This window comes from Hippopotamus amphibius, chromosome 7 (genome assembly GCF_030028045.1).
Source record: "Hippopotamus amphibius kiboko isolate mHipAmp2 chromosome 7, mHipAmp2.hap2, whole genome shotgun sequence".
In the NCBI taxonomy this organism is placed as follows: domain Eukaryota; kingdom Metazoa; phylum Chordata; class Mammalia; order Artiodactyla; family Hippopotamidae; genus Hippopotamus; species Hippopotamus amphibius.
The window spans coordinates 6,698,715-6,716,557 of record NC_080192.1 but is presented as its reverse complement, the minus strand read 5'-3'; the positions used below and the strand labels follow the sequence as shown (position 1 = coordinate 6,716,557).

At 55.3% G+C, this 17,843-nt stretch overlaps 1 protein-coding gene across 1 annotated transcript in view; it reads right to left on the bottom strand.

The window, feature by feature from the left end:
• The window catches only part of NFAM1 (NFAT activating protein with ITAM motif 1), a 32,787-nt gene extending 15,820 nt beyond the window's left edge, over positions 1-16,967 (bottom strand). Inside the window, exons 1-2 of the mRNA XM_057743237.1 lie at positions 16,855-16,967; positions 567-889 (exon numbers count right to left, since the gene is read on the bottom strand). Coding sequence (XP_057599220.1) covers positions 567-889; positions 16,855-16,967 — 436 coding nt within the window. The remainder of the gene's footprint in view (positions 1-566; positions 890-16,854) is intronic.
• Between the last annotated feature and the right edge of the window lie 876 nt (positions 16,968-17,843).

The following is a 17,843-nucleotide window of genomic DNA, read 5'->3' as shown; positions in this document are numbered from 1 at the left end:
AAAGCCTCTGACAGGCAGGGTATTGCCAGGAAGAGCAGGTCCAAGGTCACACCCTGGCAAGCAGCAGGCCTGGGGGCCAAACCCAGGTCCGTGGGATTCTGTAACCCTGGCCCCTACTAGCGGGAGTCACAAGAGTGGGTCAGAGAATCAGGACTTCAGTGACGGGCTGTTTTTAATTTTTTGGCATCATTACTTCTTTGAGAATGTGATGAAAACTAGGAATCTGTCCCCAGAAAGATGTATACGAGCCGTGTCCCTGCTCACAGGTCTCCATAAACACACATGCATATGCCCCGTTCTGCACTCACCCAACCAATGCGCCAAAGGGACACTGAGAACAAGGGCCTCTGAGAGGGGGCAGAGTCAGATCCATCCTCCAGACCTCTGCCCTGTCCCCACAAAGGTGGGCGTGCCGGCACCTCAGGGCTCCCCGAGGCTGCTCTGTTCTGTTTTGCCAAAGCTGAACCACGAGGCAAACATTCCCCACTTCAGCTTCTGTGCCCCAGAGTCTGCTGGATGAAACCTCTGGGCCTTTCGCTCTGCGAAGAGCCATGGAGGAAGCTCACCTCGGACAAGGATGAAGGTGCCGTTCCCTATCATCTTGGAGTCCCACCAGCCGACGGAGCAGTAGTAGGTGCCGGTGGCAGATGCGTCAGGCAGCTTGGGGGTGACCGGACAGTTTGTGGTGTGGGTCTCGTTTTCTCTGCCCTGGCCACGATTGCAGTTGATCTTCTCCTTAGAGCTTTCCCGGCCCTGGAGGTCCACATAAAAGTAGTCGACTGTGAAGTCCTTGAACTTGGTGGTGTATGGGTAGGTGATCTTGCAGTCGAAGGAAACGGTCTTGTTGGCCAGAGAGACCACGATGGGGAGGCCAGTGTGTGTCACTGACCTCTCTTCTGCAGGGGAAGGAAAAGGGGAGAGTGGCAGCTTCAATGCCCCCGCTTCCGCGTGAGGACCGAGTCTCACACTCACACTTCCTGAGCTCGCAGTGTGTACAGGTGGTATGCCAAGTGCTCCACGCACGCAACTCTACACTTCGCAACACACCTAAGGCACAAGCGTGTAAGGGCTCCATTTTACAAAGAGGAAGAGTCTGGGGTCAGGGAGGTCAAGCTGCTAGCTTTGAATTTCTCAGCAGGTGTGGAGCAGAGCTGCAAGCCCCCACCCCAGGGTTGGAAGACTCCAGACCCCATGCTCCCGACTCCTGTCCTTCCAAAAGTTCAAGAAGCCACGTTGGAAAAAAGCACAGGTCTGAGACAACCCGAAGCTGGTGAAGGATGAGAAGTAAAGAGAAAAGGGGCAGGAAACAAAACAAAGAAACCCTTCCTGGCAGGAAGAAGCACTTCCTGGCACAGACAGACACACGGAGGGAGGCGGGTCTGCCCAGGGCTCTCCCCAGCCTGAGGAGGAGGTGTGCCAGGCATTGGCCAGGAGAGACAAACCTTTCCCTGAATCTGAGCCTGGAGAACAATTTGCCAAGTTTTTATAGACTATAACGAACAATGCCCCCAAAGCAGTTTTCCGACAGTGCAGAGGTATTCCACATGCAGCTGTTTGGCTGTGACCGTCAGGAAGGCGGTTCTGCGGGAGTTTTCTCCCCCACCCCCACCTCCCGCCCCTCTCCTCGGAGGCACCTAGGAAAACCGTCTGGAAGCCCCCAGAGCAGCATCCTGGCTGGCTCGCGTCCCGCCCTCCTGCAGGCTCTGGGGTGCTGGTCAGATTCTGGGCGAGGTCAGCAGCTGCCACCGCCCCACTCCCAGACGTCAGCTGCACGAGCCCCCCTGCTTCAATATGCCCCATCCCCCGGCATCTTCCTGCTCCTGCAGCCAAACAGCGGACAGTTCTAAATTGAGGTCAGCAGCAAGCAGCCAAGAACATGCTGGCCAGGTTGTTAGTCGGGAGAAGATCACGCACTGCAGCCACTCAGAGGGAGCGGCAGGATTTACTTGGTCGGGGGAGTGAGGCGTGGGCCTCCTGCCTGCGGTGGGTGAGGCGCTGGCGAGAGGCCACGCCGGTTTCTTCACGGGTCTCTTCAGCTCAGCCCTGGGCTGGATCCCAGGGGAGGCGAGGCCAGGCCTTCTGAGAGACTCGGGGACAGGGACAGAGACGGCCCTCCACACCAGCTGATCCCTCCAACCTTGGGTCACGCTGATGTTTTGAGCTTCCTGGGGAGCAACTAAAGAGACACCCCCTCCCCTGGAGAAACTCAAGCCAGTTCCAAGGCATGTCTGGTTGTCACAGTGGGTTGGCTCTGTCACATGTGATGCTTATGCATGGAGACCCCACTGAGCGGGCCCTGGGGGCTCCCCTCTGGTGGGTGGAGGAGAGGGGACTTTACACCGCACTTTATTTCCCTGGGCTGGTGATGGCTGTTGTTTAACTACAACAATATATTCGTTTTGCCATAAAACAAGGAGCCTTGATTCAGGGCTGAGGTTGGAGGTGTGGCAGGGGCAGGGTGGGGGTGCAGAGGCGGCGGGAGGGGGTTGTGCATGGTGCCCCGGGGTGCCAGGTGGGCCGGGAAGGACAGGAGGTGAGAAGAACAGCGCTGGCCCCGCCAGCCCAGGCTGTGTGCTTCCTGCGCACACAGCCCACCGCCCCGCTCCGCAGCCACCTCCGCTGTCCCCTCTGCCCGGGACCACCGCCTCCTCATCTGACCAACTCCTACTTAGTCTCCCAGACTCAGCTCGGGAACCTCTTGCCAACGTTTACGCACCTCCTCCCGTTTGGTTCTCATGGTGACCCTGCCAGGCAGACAGGCAAGCGCCAGCGACAGGCTGGTGTTTCTTCACGGGGGTCGGGAGGTTGGAACCTGACCAAAACCACCGGCCGCACCCAGGCAGCTCCCCCTCCCCCGGGGCTTCCTGAGCCTCCCCTCCAGTATCTAAGAGCCACTCCAGGCCGGGGATGCTGGACGTGCTGTCAGCACAGTGGTGACGCCTTCCTCTATGCCCAGGGGCAGGAAGACATTCATCCAATTGTCTTAAGAAATTATTCCCATTTGAGGTATCCTTCTAGAAAATGATGGAATCTGCTAGTGCAATGAAGCCGATCTTTACAATTCTGGGGAAATCTATAAAAATAGATGACCATTGTTCTGGATGCTTCCGGGATTCTTTATTTTAAGGTCAGAGGGATAGGATTGTGGAAGTGTGTGGCGTTGGCTCAGATCTGCCACAGAGAGAACCTCAGACTCAGGGGAAACTGCTATCCCCAAAAAGTAAAGTCACGAGCCCATCTTTGTGGACCAATAAGGACAGCCAATCAGGAGACAGCAGGCCAAAAACAAGGAGGAGGACAGGCAGCCTGCTGTTGCAGCAAAGGCGATGGGGTTCTGACCCAGTGACGTAGCTAACTGCCTCCAGGGTCCTTTCTTTTTACTGGGGTGCCAGCACCCTAGAGCCTGGACCACAGCAGCCCAGCTCCCACCCCCTCTCCTGGACCTGTGCCTCCAAGAAGCCCCTCCGGGGTCCGGGCTGTTCCGACCGGCTACCACCTAGAAGCATCCTCCAGTTAAGCCTCGGTGCTACAGACAGGTTCAAAGTAATTTCCAAGTACACGAACGCTTTTCAGGTACCATTTTTTTGCACCTCCAACAAACATTTAAGAGTATCAGTTAGATCACAAGCCCCGTTTGAGGTCTGGAGGGGCTCCCTGCCCTGGCAATGTCCCCAGTCTTACAGGGCAGCAGAGGGAGCCTGGAATGGAAAGCCTGGTGGGAAGGGAACCGCTACTTGGAACTGGGGAGGAGATGAAGGGGTGGTGATGCCCTGGGGGTCTGGTAGCAGGAACACACAGGTGCAGTGAGGCCAGAACTGGCCCAAGGACAGAGGGGAAAGAAAACATATAGACAGTGTACTCTGGCTGGGTATGACACAGGCCCTATGTCAACTAAACACTGTGACAAGCCCTATGAGGCAACTGTTGCAACCCCATTTTGCAGAGGAAAAGAAAACAGAGGGCCTTAGAGGTCCAAAGCCACAAAGCTCCTAAATGTAGAGTTGGGATTTGAACCCAGGTTTGTCTGACTGTGCTAAGGAAGAAAAGCCAGCACCCAGGCCAGGCAGTGGCATCAGACCCAGCCAGGTGTGACCAGCACCAGGCTGTGTGTGTTCGTGGTGGCACCAAGCATGGTCGGCATCAGATGCTAAAGAGGGCTTTGTCAGACTCCTGGTAGGAGGCATACGTTTTCACAGCTGGAGGCTGGCCAGTGGCGGTGAAGAGCGGGCTTGGACAGAGCTGCTGGGGCACCCAACCTGACTTGGGGGGTCCTGCTTCTCACATGCAGAGGGGCTTCCTTGGGACCCTCACAGGTGTGCCCCCTGAGTGCCACAGGGATGGCACGCTGGCCAGGGTCTGTCTCAAGCCCTGTTTCACGCCTTGCCCCTGTTTCAGCAGAGGGAGCTCGTCTCCCAGGGGACAAGGTGGGCCAGGGCCGAGTGAGCCAGCCTGGGGCTTCTCTTAGATTCCTGGGCTGCCAAGAGGGGCAAATGGTCCAGGGAGGAGGACTGTGGTGGACCTTGGATTCCCGAGGCTGTGGCAGGAGGGAGAACCACAGGAGCCCGACCGGGAGCCCCTGAGTGGCCATGAAGGTGCCCGAGGGAGTCCACTCCACACCCTGTAAGCACCCAGAGACAGAGCCCGTGTCCGCAGCACCTGATGGGCAGGGCTTCTTGCCCCTTCCTGCTCCTCCCGTCCCCTGCCTCCACCGGCTGGCACTGGGGTGGGGGTCAGGGGAGCTTGAAGAGGGGGTCTGAGAAGAGAAGGAGAGAAGAGGGCCCTCACCCCTTACTCTCACCCCAGATGGTGCCAGGAATGAGTTCAGTGTGAATCAACTCTGAATCTAGGCTGTGACTTGGGTTTGGAGACTTGAAGAACTAGGGGCTCACTTGCGCCTGTAAGTGGCCACAGGACTGACTTGCTCAGGGTGGCTGGCGCAGCTCCAGGCGAGGAGGAATCTCTGCACACAGAGAGGGCTGGACTGCAGGAGCATCGCAAAGCTGCTTTCGGATAACTCTGTGCACCCCGGTGCAGCCTAGGCCCGGACAGGCACGGGGAGGAAAGCGCTTCAAGGAGCCTGGTGAGTTTCCTGCTGGAGGGACAGATTGGTGGCAGTGGGACACAGGGCTGCTCTCTGGGATGCAGGTGTGAAAGGAAAGGAGGGAGCGGGAGGTGCAGGGAGAATTTGAAGATCGGGTCCAGGGGGAATTTTTCTGGATGGTAGAATTGTCATCCTGTGTCAGTGTGGATGGTGTGGGGCCCGGGGGGAGGTAGGGGGGCGGGGGGAACCCCTGCAAGTGGGAGGAGACTGCGAGCACGGCCAGCCAGAGAGGGATTGGGAAACGGTTGCAGCAGGGTGTCTGGGAGGGCCCTGCCTCCGAGGGCCACCACGCCCTGCAGGAGAGCTTGCCTGCTTATTACGCAACTCCAAGTCCTCTCCCCACCCCCACACAACTGCAGGCACAGAAGCTAGTGTGGGCAGCACAGGCTACCCATCCACCCCCAAGCCCTGCCCACTCCTAGTTTGCAGGAGATGGTGTTTTCAGGGATGGTACATCCTCCATTCCTCATTCACTGGCAGCTCCAGGGACTGCTGGGAAGTCTGTGGCCTGACCAGAAATGGAGGGGTGGGCAGGTGCCTGGGAGAAGACCAGTTTCTGGAGGCAGTCAGCTTGGGTTTGGATCCTGGCTCTGCCACTAAAAGCTGTGCAACCTTAGGCAAGTGACTTTACTTCTCTGAACCTCAGTGTCTTCCCTGCAATGAGGGAAAAGAGTGCCAACCTTACAGTGTTGTCATGAGATAAAATGGATCCAAAAACACAGCATGCCTGCCACAGAGACAAGGAGGCAGGGAAGCCAGACCACTGTGAGCCTCAGAAGGCAAATGCCAGCCTGACTCTTCTGCCCATGTAAGTGACTGGCCAACAGCACAGGGCACTGCAGCACGGGGTGGCCTGCGGGCATGACAGGACCCCCAAAGACCCCCCCCACCTCCTGCCCCCAGCCTAACACCTCAGGCCCTGTGCTGGGCTGGACGCCGGGACTAGGCAATGAGCTGGGGCGTGTGCCCTGGGCCTGGCCCTCGAGGCTGCCCTGCCTGGGTGGGCAGTGTGTGTGCAGGGGCTCTGAGCCGGAGAGCCCTCCCCGCCAGCGGCTTCCTGCTGCTCTTCCCCCATCCTGCCTGCTTGTCTGCCTCCCTTGTTGGGAAAGACTTTATCTACCACCCGCTGGCGACTGATTCCTTCCTTTTCCGGTTCTTCTTTTGAATCTGTGGGCGCTTGAACTGCGGGCTTGAGAGCTGGTTGGCAGTCGGTGCCTCCCTCCCCACTCTGGCCCAGGGACCCCGTGCTGAGTCTCTGGGGGAGGGATGAGCCATCGAGGAATTTGACTGGCTGTGGGAGGGGCGCCTGCTCCATCAGACCTCCCCGTCCCCAGCACAACAGCCCCCTCTTCCACCTCAACAGCTCCAGCATCCAGCTTTCTCTCCTCCTGGCCAGGCCTGCCTGGCACTGCCCTCGAGGGACCCACCAGCCATCCTGCTCCTGCCCTGCCTGACCCTGCCTGGGCGCCCTCCACCAGAGGAGGCCCTGGAAGGAGTCTGAAATCAATTTACAGGGTCAAGACGTGCAATTAAAAAAAATGGAACATGGAGCAACTCGTCTGTAGTAAGGATGCTATTCGTGACCTTCTGGCTTTGTTATACTCATACAACTGGGTTGAGACAGGTCATGCCGTAACGTGCATCCCTTCACTTTGGACCACTGCTAAAAAAATTTTTTTTAAGTCCCTTGCCTGGAGGATCCAAGTCCATTCCTCCAAGTCCTGTGCAGCCCAGCTCAGCTGCCCTCAGTCCTCACACAGACGCCAAGCCTACCAGGCTCTTGAGCTTTTGCCCATACTATTCCCGCTGCTGGGAATGCCCTCCCATCCTCCTCCTCTCCCCAGGCTGTGGAGTCACCTTCTCAGTCTGCAGGACTCGCTCACCTCCTCCCTGAGCCGCTCTTGGGTGCATGGCTCTGTCCACACAGCATAGACCCGCAGGCTTTGCTGTCAAACCTGCGATGATAAGGACTAACCTCCACTGGGCATGTTCCCTTTTGCAGATGAGAAAACTGAGGCTCATAAAAAAGGAGGAGGTTTGCCCAATCAGCACAGTAATTAGTGTGGTGGAAGTGGGATTTTAAACTGGGTCTCTCGGAGCCGATAACCCCACACTCTCAACCATTACTCTAGGCTACAATTTTAAAAATTTTAAAGCAAGCAAAGGAAAAAACTTTTCCAATGAAAGAACTGCCTTCTTTTAAAGGGAGATGAACATTCAGAGGCCTTCCCCCTCAATTTGGGTCATCTAATAGGCAGACACACCTGGCTGCCCGAAGAGGGTCTGAGGGTGATGACTAACCCTGCAGCATGAGGGGGACTGCTACATCACCAGCTCAGAAGAGTTGGTGGCTCCCAGAGCAGAAACCAGGGGCCCTATGTGGAATCTAGAAAAATGGTACAGATGATCTTATTTGCGAAGCAGAAAGAGACACAGATATAGAGAACAAATGTATGGATACTAGAGGGGAAGGAGGGTGGGATGAATTGGGAGATTGGGATCGACATATATACACTGCTATGTATAAAATAGATAACTAATGAGAACCTACTGTACAGCACAGGGAACCCTACTCAATGCTCTGTGGTGACCTAAATGGGAAGGAAATCCAAAAAAAGGGGATGCATGTATACCTATAGTTGATTCAGTTTGCTGTACAGCAGAAACTGACACAACATTATAAAGCAACTAGACTCCAATAAAAATTAATAATAATAATATTATATAATAACATATATTATTATAATATGTGTAATATATAGTAATAATAATAATAGTAATAAAGAAACCAGTGGCCCCATGAACCCTGCACAGACTGGTCCAGTGGCAGGGCCAGCCAGAGTCCCTCTCTCACTGCAGCACCGACATCCCCTCACCCCCAGAATCAGGCACTCTCCCCAACGCGGCCCTCCCTCCTCACTCTCTCCAGCTGCTCTGGGCCACTCACTGTTCCTCTCACCAACAAACCCCCCTCCACAAGCCAGGCCCTGGCCCCAGCTTCCCCCTCTGCCCAGAACTCAATCTCTTCTAGGGCACTGAGCCAAGGGTATGAGAGCCCAGAGGTGGTGATCAAAGGTATCCATTCCAACTTAGGTCGATTTTAAATGAAAACACTTTGATTCTCCAGCTACAGAAGAAAGCAGTTCCCACGGTCTTTATTTTAGGCATGGAGTTTTGCCCTCCAATTTAATTCTGGCATCTCTCAGAGCCATGCCTTTTTTTCAAGGCCCTTCTGAAGGGCTGCTGGGAAGACACAGATGCGGGGCTGCTGGTTTTATCACAGGGCTCTGGCCATTTGCCTGAGCATGAATTGCAGGATACCACAGAAAAACGGGTGAGTCCTTCAGGACACACGCATCAAACACGACAGTGCGTGGCCAAGCGGCTGATTAAGAAGCGCGGAGCAGGCGTTGGAAGGCAATCTTTGAACAGAGCGTGTGTATCCTGGAGCTTTTAGCGCTGATGCCCTCGGAACACTGCCATCAGACTGGCTGTCACATCTTTCAACACCTCCGAATGACAAAGATGCTCACGGATGTGGCTTGCCTGGGGGTGGGGGGAGGGCATCTCCACGCCTGCCTGCATCCTGTTCTCACGCCTCCAGACTCTGGACCCTGGGTGCACGGTGGCCACACGGGGACCCAAACCAAGTGCAGAATGTCAAATGTTTAGTCCCAGAATTGTATATGCTTTGCTGGTGTTGATTGGTATTTTTATAGCAGTCACCTCCCATTCTGTCTGTTTTGAAAGGCAAGTTGCTGAAACTTTGGAGCTTGTTTGCAGTGTGGCCTGGGGCAGCAGGGGACTCTGCTTCTCCCTTTATAACCAGCTTTACCCTCAGAGAAGGGTGTCAGGATGAGGTTGAGGTGTGAGAGAGCCAACAGGTGGGCTGAGGTTCTGCTCCTTGTCTCTGACAGGGGAGAAATGGAGCGAGGGGGATAGACCCCACCAGGACACCCCCTTCAGCAAGGAGTGTGTGCCCCCCGAAGTCCTGCTGCCACGGGGAAGGGAGCTGCCTGATGAGGCTGAAAGTGCTGAGATAAAGGGGAGTCTCAGGGGTGGCAGAAACCCAGTGCAGGGGACCCAGCCCAGCCAGAGGGAGCAGGGGCTTTCTGGGGAGGTGGCCCTTGGAGCACGCACTTTGCTTTTTAAATTATGACTCTTCAGGGCACCCTCCCCCCATTGTAAAAGTGCAACATGCTCACTGTATACATTCTAGAAACCACAGCGAAGGATCAAGAAGGCCGTCGAGAGCTGGTGTGCAGTTCTGTCCCCACCCCCCACATCACAGCTTCGAGCATTTTCATCTTTCTTTCCCATCTCTTTATGGAGCCGAACTTGAACGAAGAGTAGGGGACAGCCAGGTTTAGAGGGGAGGGTTGAAGCAAGGGGTTTAAGCACGAGGAAGCTCTTGGGCGAAGCTTCTGCAAGTGTTGAAACAGGCCAAGGAGTTGGTGGAGTTGAAAGAAAGGGTTTGGGTGGGGGCCAGAGACAGGTGGGGGGCTGAATGTTGTCCTGGAAACCTGGGAGCCTCTGTGGGCTTCTAAATTGGGAAGTGACATGATCACATTGGGATGTTAGGAAAATGACAAGAGACATACTAGAGAGCTCCAGTCTTCCTCGCCTCCTGAAACCCTCGCGTTAGTGATGTGTTCTGTGGGATTCGGCACCTGCCACCTCCAGCCCCTTTTAAAATATAAACCCTTCTGGCTGACAACACACTAACTCCTTCCTGTGGACACCTTCGCCAGATCGCTTTTATCCTGAATTCTCTTAAATCTCCACCTCCCCCAAAATCCTATACCCTCTGGGCACAGAATCACTCAATCGCCCTCCATCCTCCTCTCCCCGCCCCTCCACATCCTCCAATCTGCCAGCCGGGTCCTTCCCTCCTGTACCTCCACGGCCCACCCCCCCCAACTCCTGATGCTTTCCACCCAGGAGGTCAGCAAAGACCCTGGTGGTTCAGTTGTAGTTCCTGTTCCTTCTGGCCTTGAGCCTGGCCTTGCAGACCCCTTCCTCTCCAGCCTTCCCCTTCTCTCTTTCTTACATAGCCCACCTCCTAACGTTGGGCGCTTGTTCCTTGGCCATCTGTACCCTCACCTGCCCCAGGTGAGCTCAGTCATGCCCCACACCTCTGAGCTCCTGGACATTCGGAAGCACAGGTGAACACCCTGGGGAGCAAGGCTGGTTTGCCAGGGACTGGGAGAGTGGACCAGAAAGGGCACCACAGGGAAAGTAAGAAAGTACGAGTTTGACCTTGACCAACAGGTTGGAGTCACTAGGTGGGCAAGTGAGAAGACACTTTTCCAGGTTAAGGGAGCAGCAGGAGAAAAGCTCAGGGGCAGGCGGGCATTAGCCTGGCTCAGAGGTGGGGTGTGGGAGAGGGGAGCAGGAGCCTGGGGGGATGGGCAGCCCAGGGTTGGAGGAGAGGGGCAGGGCTCAGGGTCTGATGGGAATGCCCTGCAGCAAGAACCAGCTGGTGGCGGTGAGGCTGCAGCTGTGCTGCGTGGACCCAGGGGAGAGCATCCTTGTATACACATGCTGTCTCCTGGGCCCCTAGCGCCTCAGGACGGGTCTGAGAAGGGGAGATTCTGATGTAAAGGGTATGCATTTTAAAATTTTGGTATGTGTTGCCAAGTATGAACTTGCCTTCAGAAACGTGCCCTTGGACCCTATGAAAAACGCTGCAGCCAGTGCCTCCCCTGACTGTCTGAGCATGGGCTGCCTGATGGGACGCCACTCCTGCACTCGGGCTTGGGCTGCACCCACTTGGTGCTTCCTCTTCACCCCTAAAACCTGCCCATCAGCGCCAGAAGGGACCAGGCCCAGAGCCTCAAAGGGGCTCCAGCTCTGGCCCTACGCTATCTCCACCACAGCCCACACAGTCTTATGGTGGGCGTAGCAGGGGTGGGAGTATAGATCTGCCAGGCCTGCCACCTCCTCCAGGCAGCCTGTCCGCAGGGTGGAGGCCCATGCACCCTCCCTGAGGGGTCCCAGGGGCCAGCCCCAGGGCCATCTGTGGTCTTGGACGGGTCCTCCTATTTGCCACTGGCAAGAGGCCTGCATAGGAGGGCGCTGAGTGCCATGACAGGGAAACAGGGCCTCAGAGGAGTCAGGTGACTTGGCCCAAGTCTTCCAGGACTCACACCCAGGCAAGTCAGACTGTCCTTGCCAGGAAGCTGGGCATTCCACCTGCCAATTTCATATCCAGTCCCTCTCCCTCCACCTCTCCAGGCTCACCTCAATCACCCCCTTCCCTTCCTCTGGCTTTGCCCCGACCCCAGTGCCAGACACCTGCACTCCCAGAACCGTGAGGCCCCACCTAGATCCTTAACAAGCAAGGAAGCAGGCGGAGGGTCAGATCCTGTTTCCAGGCCCGTGTTGACCCAGCACCCCCACGTCCACCCCTCATTCACAGTCAGGAGGGTTTTGTTACTCCTCTCCTCGTGGCGTCACACCTCCACCTGCTCAGATCTCCTGGGGTTGTCTGGCTGGGAGTTGAATTCATCCTGTCACGGTTAGTATTTCCTGAATGTCCCCTGGGTGCCAGGCACTGTGCTGAGAGTGAAGGATTCGAAGCCAAGTAAGCCCACACGTGTTGTGCCCCCTTGAAGCTCACAGTCCACACAGGGAGGCGGGCGGTGCGGAGAGAAGCAGGCTTAATGGGAACATACCCCCAGAGGCACCGAACACGTGTGTGCCTGGAGACCACACACGAGGTGTTCACAGCCACAGGGAACACCTGGGACGTCCATCGTAACTGAATAGATCGCAGTGTATTCATTCAATGGGACGCTCACAGCAGGGGTTGACAAACGTGTTCTGTAAAGGGCCAGGCAGTAAATATCTCACGCTTTGCCAGCCATATGGTCTCTATCACAGCGACTCAGCTCCGCTGTTGTGGGGCAAGAGCAGCCACAGATGAGCCACGAATGGATACGTGTGGCTCTGTTCCAATAAAACTTTATTTATGGACACGGAAATGGGAACACAGTCGTCCCTCAGTATCCATGGGGCACGGTTCCAGGACCCATCGTGGATACCAAAATCCACAGATGCTCAGGAGAGGGGGTGTCTTGTGGGGGGTAGGGGGTACAGGGGCTTGGGGTCCCTGTAATGTTCTCTTTCTTAACCTGGGGGGTAGACACACAGGATATTTGTGTAACATGTACTGTACTGCTCTGGTCTGGGATTCATAAAGTGGCATAGGATTGCCATATACAGCTGATCTTTGAAAAATGTGGTGGTTGTGGGCACTGACCCCCTGCACAGTCGAAAATCCAAGTGTAACTGTAGAGTCGGCTCTCTGGCCCTCCCCCTCCGTATCCAAGATTCCACATCCTCAGAGTCAACCACCGTGTAGCAAGCGCTACAGTATTTTCTATTGTAAAACATCCGTGTAAAAATGTACCCCGGCAGTTCAAACTTGTGCTGTTCAAGAGTCAGTTGCGCTTTAAATCATCTCTAGATTACTTAATAGTACCTGATACATGGTAAGCGCTATGTGAGTAGTTGTAAATAAAATGTAAATGTTGCCACCTGCACTGCAAATTCAAGTTTTGCTTTTTGGAACTCTCTGGAAATTTTTGTTTCCCAGAATATTTTTGATCGTGGTTAGTTGCATCCACAGATGCTGAATTAGTGGATATGGGGAGTGACTTTATTGTATAATTTTCACGAGCCGTGAAATATGTATTCTTCTTTTGAGTTTTTCCAACCTTTAAAAAACATAAAAACCACTCATAACTTGAAGGCCATACGAAAAGACAGTGGTCTGGATTTACCCTCACAGGCCAGGGTTTGTGACCCCTGCTCCTTACCAAGGAAAATAAACAAACGTCAGCCAGACCATCAACAGGATATATCTTAAACAACATAATGCTGAGGGACTTCCCTGGAAGTCCAGTGGCTGAGACTCCCCGCTCCCAATGCACGGGACCCGGGTTCGATCCCTAGTCAGGGAACTAGATCTCGCATGCAGGCCGCAACTAAGAGTTTGCGTGCTGCAACGAAGATCTTGTGTGTCGCAACTAAGACCCAGTGCAGCCAAATAAATTAATTGATTAATTAACATAAATAAATGAATACAATTATTAAAAAGAAAAAAACACATAATGTTGAGTGAAAGAAGCAGGTCACAAAGAACACCCACAGGATCATTCTGATTAAAGTTCAAAAACAAGCCAGACTAGTCTACTTTATTTGGGGACACAAACTAAAGGATAAAAGAATAAAGAAATGCCAGGAAGTGATTGCCCTAAATTCAGGGTCATGGTGCCTCTGAGGGGAGAGGGGATGTCTTGAGGGGTGTTCAGAGGCTTTGGGGCACTAGAATGTTCTCTTTCTTGACCTGGGTGGTAGACACACAGGACTGTGTCTTATATTTGTTGTACTTTTCTGTGAATGTATTCTAATTCACAATTTTAAAAGAGAAAGCAATGACAATAGGACCCATTGGAATGGCATCTGAACCCCTACCTGACAAGCATTTATAATCCACCTGGAATCACATCGCAGTGGGAACCGTATCCCACAGCTCTGCTAAGAGACCCTCCTCCCCAGTCAAATGGAACCTCTTGGCATTCCCTCCCCCTGGCTCTGCCTTCTGGCCTCCCAGCCTTTATTCACGCTGTGCCTGCCACCCACCCATTCGCTCTGTCTCCTCCCTGTCTCCCCCTCCATCACTCCCCCTGCCCCACCTCCAGCAGAGAGGTGCTTCTCCTCTGCCTGCCTCGAAAGCTCTTTATTGGGATTAGAGGAAGATGAAAAGCAGAGGCCAGTCCCTGAGCTGCAGGGAAGGGAGGCAGCCAGCTCCTGAACATCTTTTGGGCAACAAAGGGAGCTGCGACACCTGAGTCCAGAGTAAGCAGGGGAGGGGAGGCGATCCCACATCCATACTCTGGCCTGGGGTCTTGCTCTGTGGGTGAGCCTCACGGTTTCCACCAGACTGAGAGTGGGGGCTGTGGCTTGTTCACCACCAAGTCCCCACAGTGCCTAGAACTGGTCCTCTTCAATGACTATTTGGGAAATAAATACAGCCCAGAGTTCTGGAAAGTCCAGGGAGAGAAAGGGGACTGATGTTTTTTGAGGACACTGAGGCTCAGAGAGGTTAAGTAACTCGCCTGAGGTCACACAGCAGTCAATAGAAGAAGGCAGGACTTGCACATGGTCTGTCCGGTCTCAAAGCCCTTGGAAGTGACTTGAAGCCTGGTAGAAGCAAGGCTGGAGCAGGTGTGCAGCTGCTCCCAGAAAAGCTGAGCCTCAGACTCAGATGATTCACCTCTGAGGAGAGCAAGTCCCCATGAGGCCAGAGGTGACTGCTAGATCCTTTGAGAATAGTAGCATTTGCTCAAGAGAGGAGAGGAGAGCAGGGGGAGGAGGGTTGGGAGCAAGGGAGGTCCTGAGATGCCATCCCAGGGTGTGCTGGAGACCCCTGGAAAGGTCAAAGTGGCCCAAGGTGCCGGTGGGCTCCCCAAGATGTAGACCCGGCCAACAGAATCTTGCATTTTGATTGGCTCCACTAGGCAGGTGGCTGACATTCTCTGAGCCCTAACCACGTGCCCTAACCTCAGTTCTTGGGATGGGCTACCAGCAAGCACTACTATCGCACCCACTTGACAGATGAGGCTGTCAAGGCACAGCAACACTGAGAACTGCTCAGGGGCCCAGGATGATTTGCAGAGCCCAGATCCAAACGCAGCTGAATGCCCCTGGCCTGCACTCAATCCTGCATCAGGCGGTTCAGGGAAACGGCGCATTGAGCCCAGACTTCAGTGATGATGCTTCCCAAGGCTCTCTGTGGACACGGTGAGGCCACAGGCTGGGTCTTGGTGCCGGCAGTTGGTGGAGCTGGTTGCACCAGGATGATGAGTGAGGGCAGGGGAAGTTTGGGGGAAGTGGGAGAGGTAGGATTCCCTCCACCAAACCCTCAAAGCTCAGACAAGAGGGTGAGGGAGGGGTGTGGCACAGCAGAGAGACAGAGCCAGGCACACACAGGAGAAGGACCAGGAATAATGGGGTGCTGTCTGCTGCTCCAAAAGGTTCTAGAAGGGTCTTCCCTGGTGGTCCAATGGTTAAGACTCCGTGCTCCCAATGCAGGCGGCACGGGTTCAATCCCTCGTCGGGAAACTAAGATCCCACATGAGTCATGCTGCAGCCAAAAAAGAGGTTCTAGGAGACCACAAGGTGTTTCCACCTCTTGCGAAAGAGCAGAGTTTCTCTTTTGTATAATGTTTGCTGCAATACTGGGGGAAATTCTATTTGTTGTTTGTTTGCAGTCAAGACAGTTACAAAAGCGCTTTTCATAGCAGCACCCCCAAAAGTCTCTTCCACTCAGGTACTGGGATGTGCTGGGTCCCTTTTGGGCACAAGGGACCACAAAAAGAAAAATAATGGGAATTGGAGGGAAATTAAGTTAAAAATGAATAAATGGGTTTCAACACATTGTCACCAACAAGCCACATTTCCTCAGGCCATCTTTGCATCCGTCCATGGGCAGGGGGCGTGAGGTGCACAGATTAAAGGAGATGACCTTGTTGGGGGGCCAGGCCGCGAGGCCTGCGGTAGCTACCACACAGTCAAGTTGTACCTCCCCAGGGAGGTAGGTTTTTCTGCGAAGACTGTTCTTTACAAAGAAAGACAAGAGGACCCCCAGAACCCACTGCCAAGGGTCCTGGCTTGGGGCTGAACCTGGCCTCTACTCACCCACGAGGCCATGGGCAAAGCTACCTGGCTTCCCTGGGCTTCATTTCCTGGTTCTTAAATGGTGCCTGTGAGGACAGCACCCCAACGGAGCCTCGAGGGGGCCCGTGAAGCCCAGCGTATGTACTCAAAGAGGCTAGTTCGTGATAACAAGAATAGCTGTTATTGTTTATGGTAGAAACAAAAGGCAGAGGCTGAAGCAGAAGTGTGGGGAGCAGCTCCGGGAAGGCTCCTAAAAGTCAAAGCGCATCGGAAGGAAAGCACCCAGCTGGCACAGAGGGGTGGGAGGGACCCTGGGGCTACAAGGAGGTCAGCACCACCTGGGCGAGACTGAGCCCCAGAGACCCCAGGGTGGGCAGCCTTGGCAAGGGACATTCCTGGGCGTGCCCCGGCCTGAAGGAACTCACCCCAAAGCCACTCATCCCAGGGCCTGGCTTGGATCCAGGCCACCCAGCTTCTGAGGGGACCTGGGACCAGGAAAGGGGCAGAGTGTCAGCCCCTGGAAAGTAATGATGTGGCCTCTGGTTGTATTTCAGGAAGTGGGAGGGGCCACGCTTTCTGGCAACAGTGGCAATTCTGTGTTTCAGGCACTGTGCTCCCGTGGCCAGCGGCTGCCTCCCTCCTCCCCCAGCTAACAGAGGCTCCAATACCGCTGGGCAAGTTCAGTGCAGTGACTCCACTGTAAGATGCCCTGGGGGTGAGCTGACCCTCCCCAGGGATCCCGCACCCAGCCTGATGTCCCTCCCCCCCCCCCAGCCCCCAGCCGCAGCAACGCCCACCCACCTAGCTGATGGACCAGGAGGTCAGGCTGTGCTGGGAGGGAGGCTGTTGCAGCAGTGAGGGGGGAGTGCTGCCCCTGCCTCTTCAAAAGCCACCTTGGCAAGGCATTAGCTAAACATCGCCTGGTCCCTGAAGGCTTCCCCTGTGAAGTCTGCAATGTTCAAACGCAACCAGCAAATCCCCCGAGACAGGTCCGTGGAATTAGCTGCGCGGCGGATGAAAGCGGCTCTGATGTGCTCAAGCCCAGAGCACATGAGAGGAGGGAGGACCGCGTACCTGCACCTGCGAGCTGCAGGGTCCAGGGGAGCAGGAACAAGCCCAGCAGCCAGGGGCTCGGGAGGGGGCCCGGCAGGACCCGCCGCTGCGGAGGCCAGCTCTCCATCGGGGCCTCTGCGTCTGTGTCCCTCCTTCCTCTTTAGCTCACAGGAGGGGACAGCCTGCTGGCAGCCACAGTTCCCCTTCACATCCCCAACAAGCTCCTCCCTGGCCACCCTTGTGCTTCCTCAAGTCCTCAATTGGCCCCCTTGTCCTCTCAATAACCCAGGAATTTCCACTCAAGTGGCGGGAAGAGCCCCAGGCCGGGAGGCCGGCAGGTGAGGATCTGGGGCTGCCGGCCTCCCAATCCCCCCAGGGCGGTGGGCTTCTCCCCTCCTCGGCCCCTTTCCAGTCGGTGGCCTGTCCAGAAGACACTGGTGACAGGAGGGTATACCAGATTTCCATGGGTAACCCCAGGGCTGGTCTAGCTGCTCACATCTGAAACGCTTTAATAAAAAAAAAAAAGGGAAAAACCACGCCATTCACACAAACTTCCCTCAGAAATAGTCCAGGAACCCCTTGATGAAGGTGCTCCTCAAAGAACAGGGTTTTGGGTGGGGGTGGAAGTGGTTGGGAGGATGCGGGAGAGACAGGCAGTGAGGGGGAGGGCAGGAGCCACAAGCTCCCAGCCTTCCACGGAGCCCGAAAGCCAGCTGTCTGTCCTCACCCCAGCGATAGCCACCATGGGTCCCCCACAGAGGCCCAGCGACCCACCTCAAATGTCTTTCCTCCCTGCAGTTGCCCTAAACTGGAGCCGCCCCTCCCCCACCAGGAGACACGAATTTCTTCCCCATCCGCCGAAACCACAGCCCCGGCCTCCCCTCCACAGGCACCAACACAGGGACTGTAATTATTTGCCACCTGGGCCCCTTTCCCCTGCAGACTGGGAGCCTGGCATTCTGGAGCCCAGCGCCGGGCAGAGCCAGATGGGATGAGGGACAGA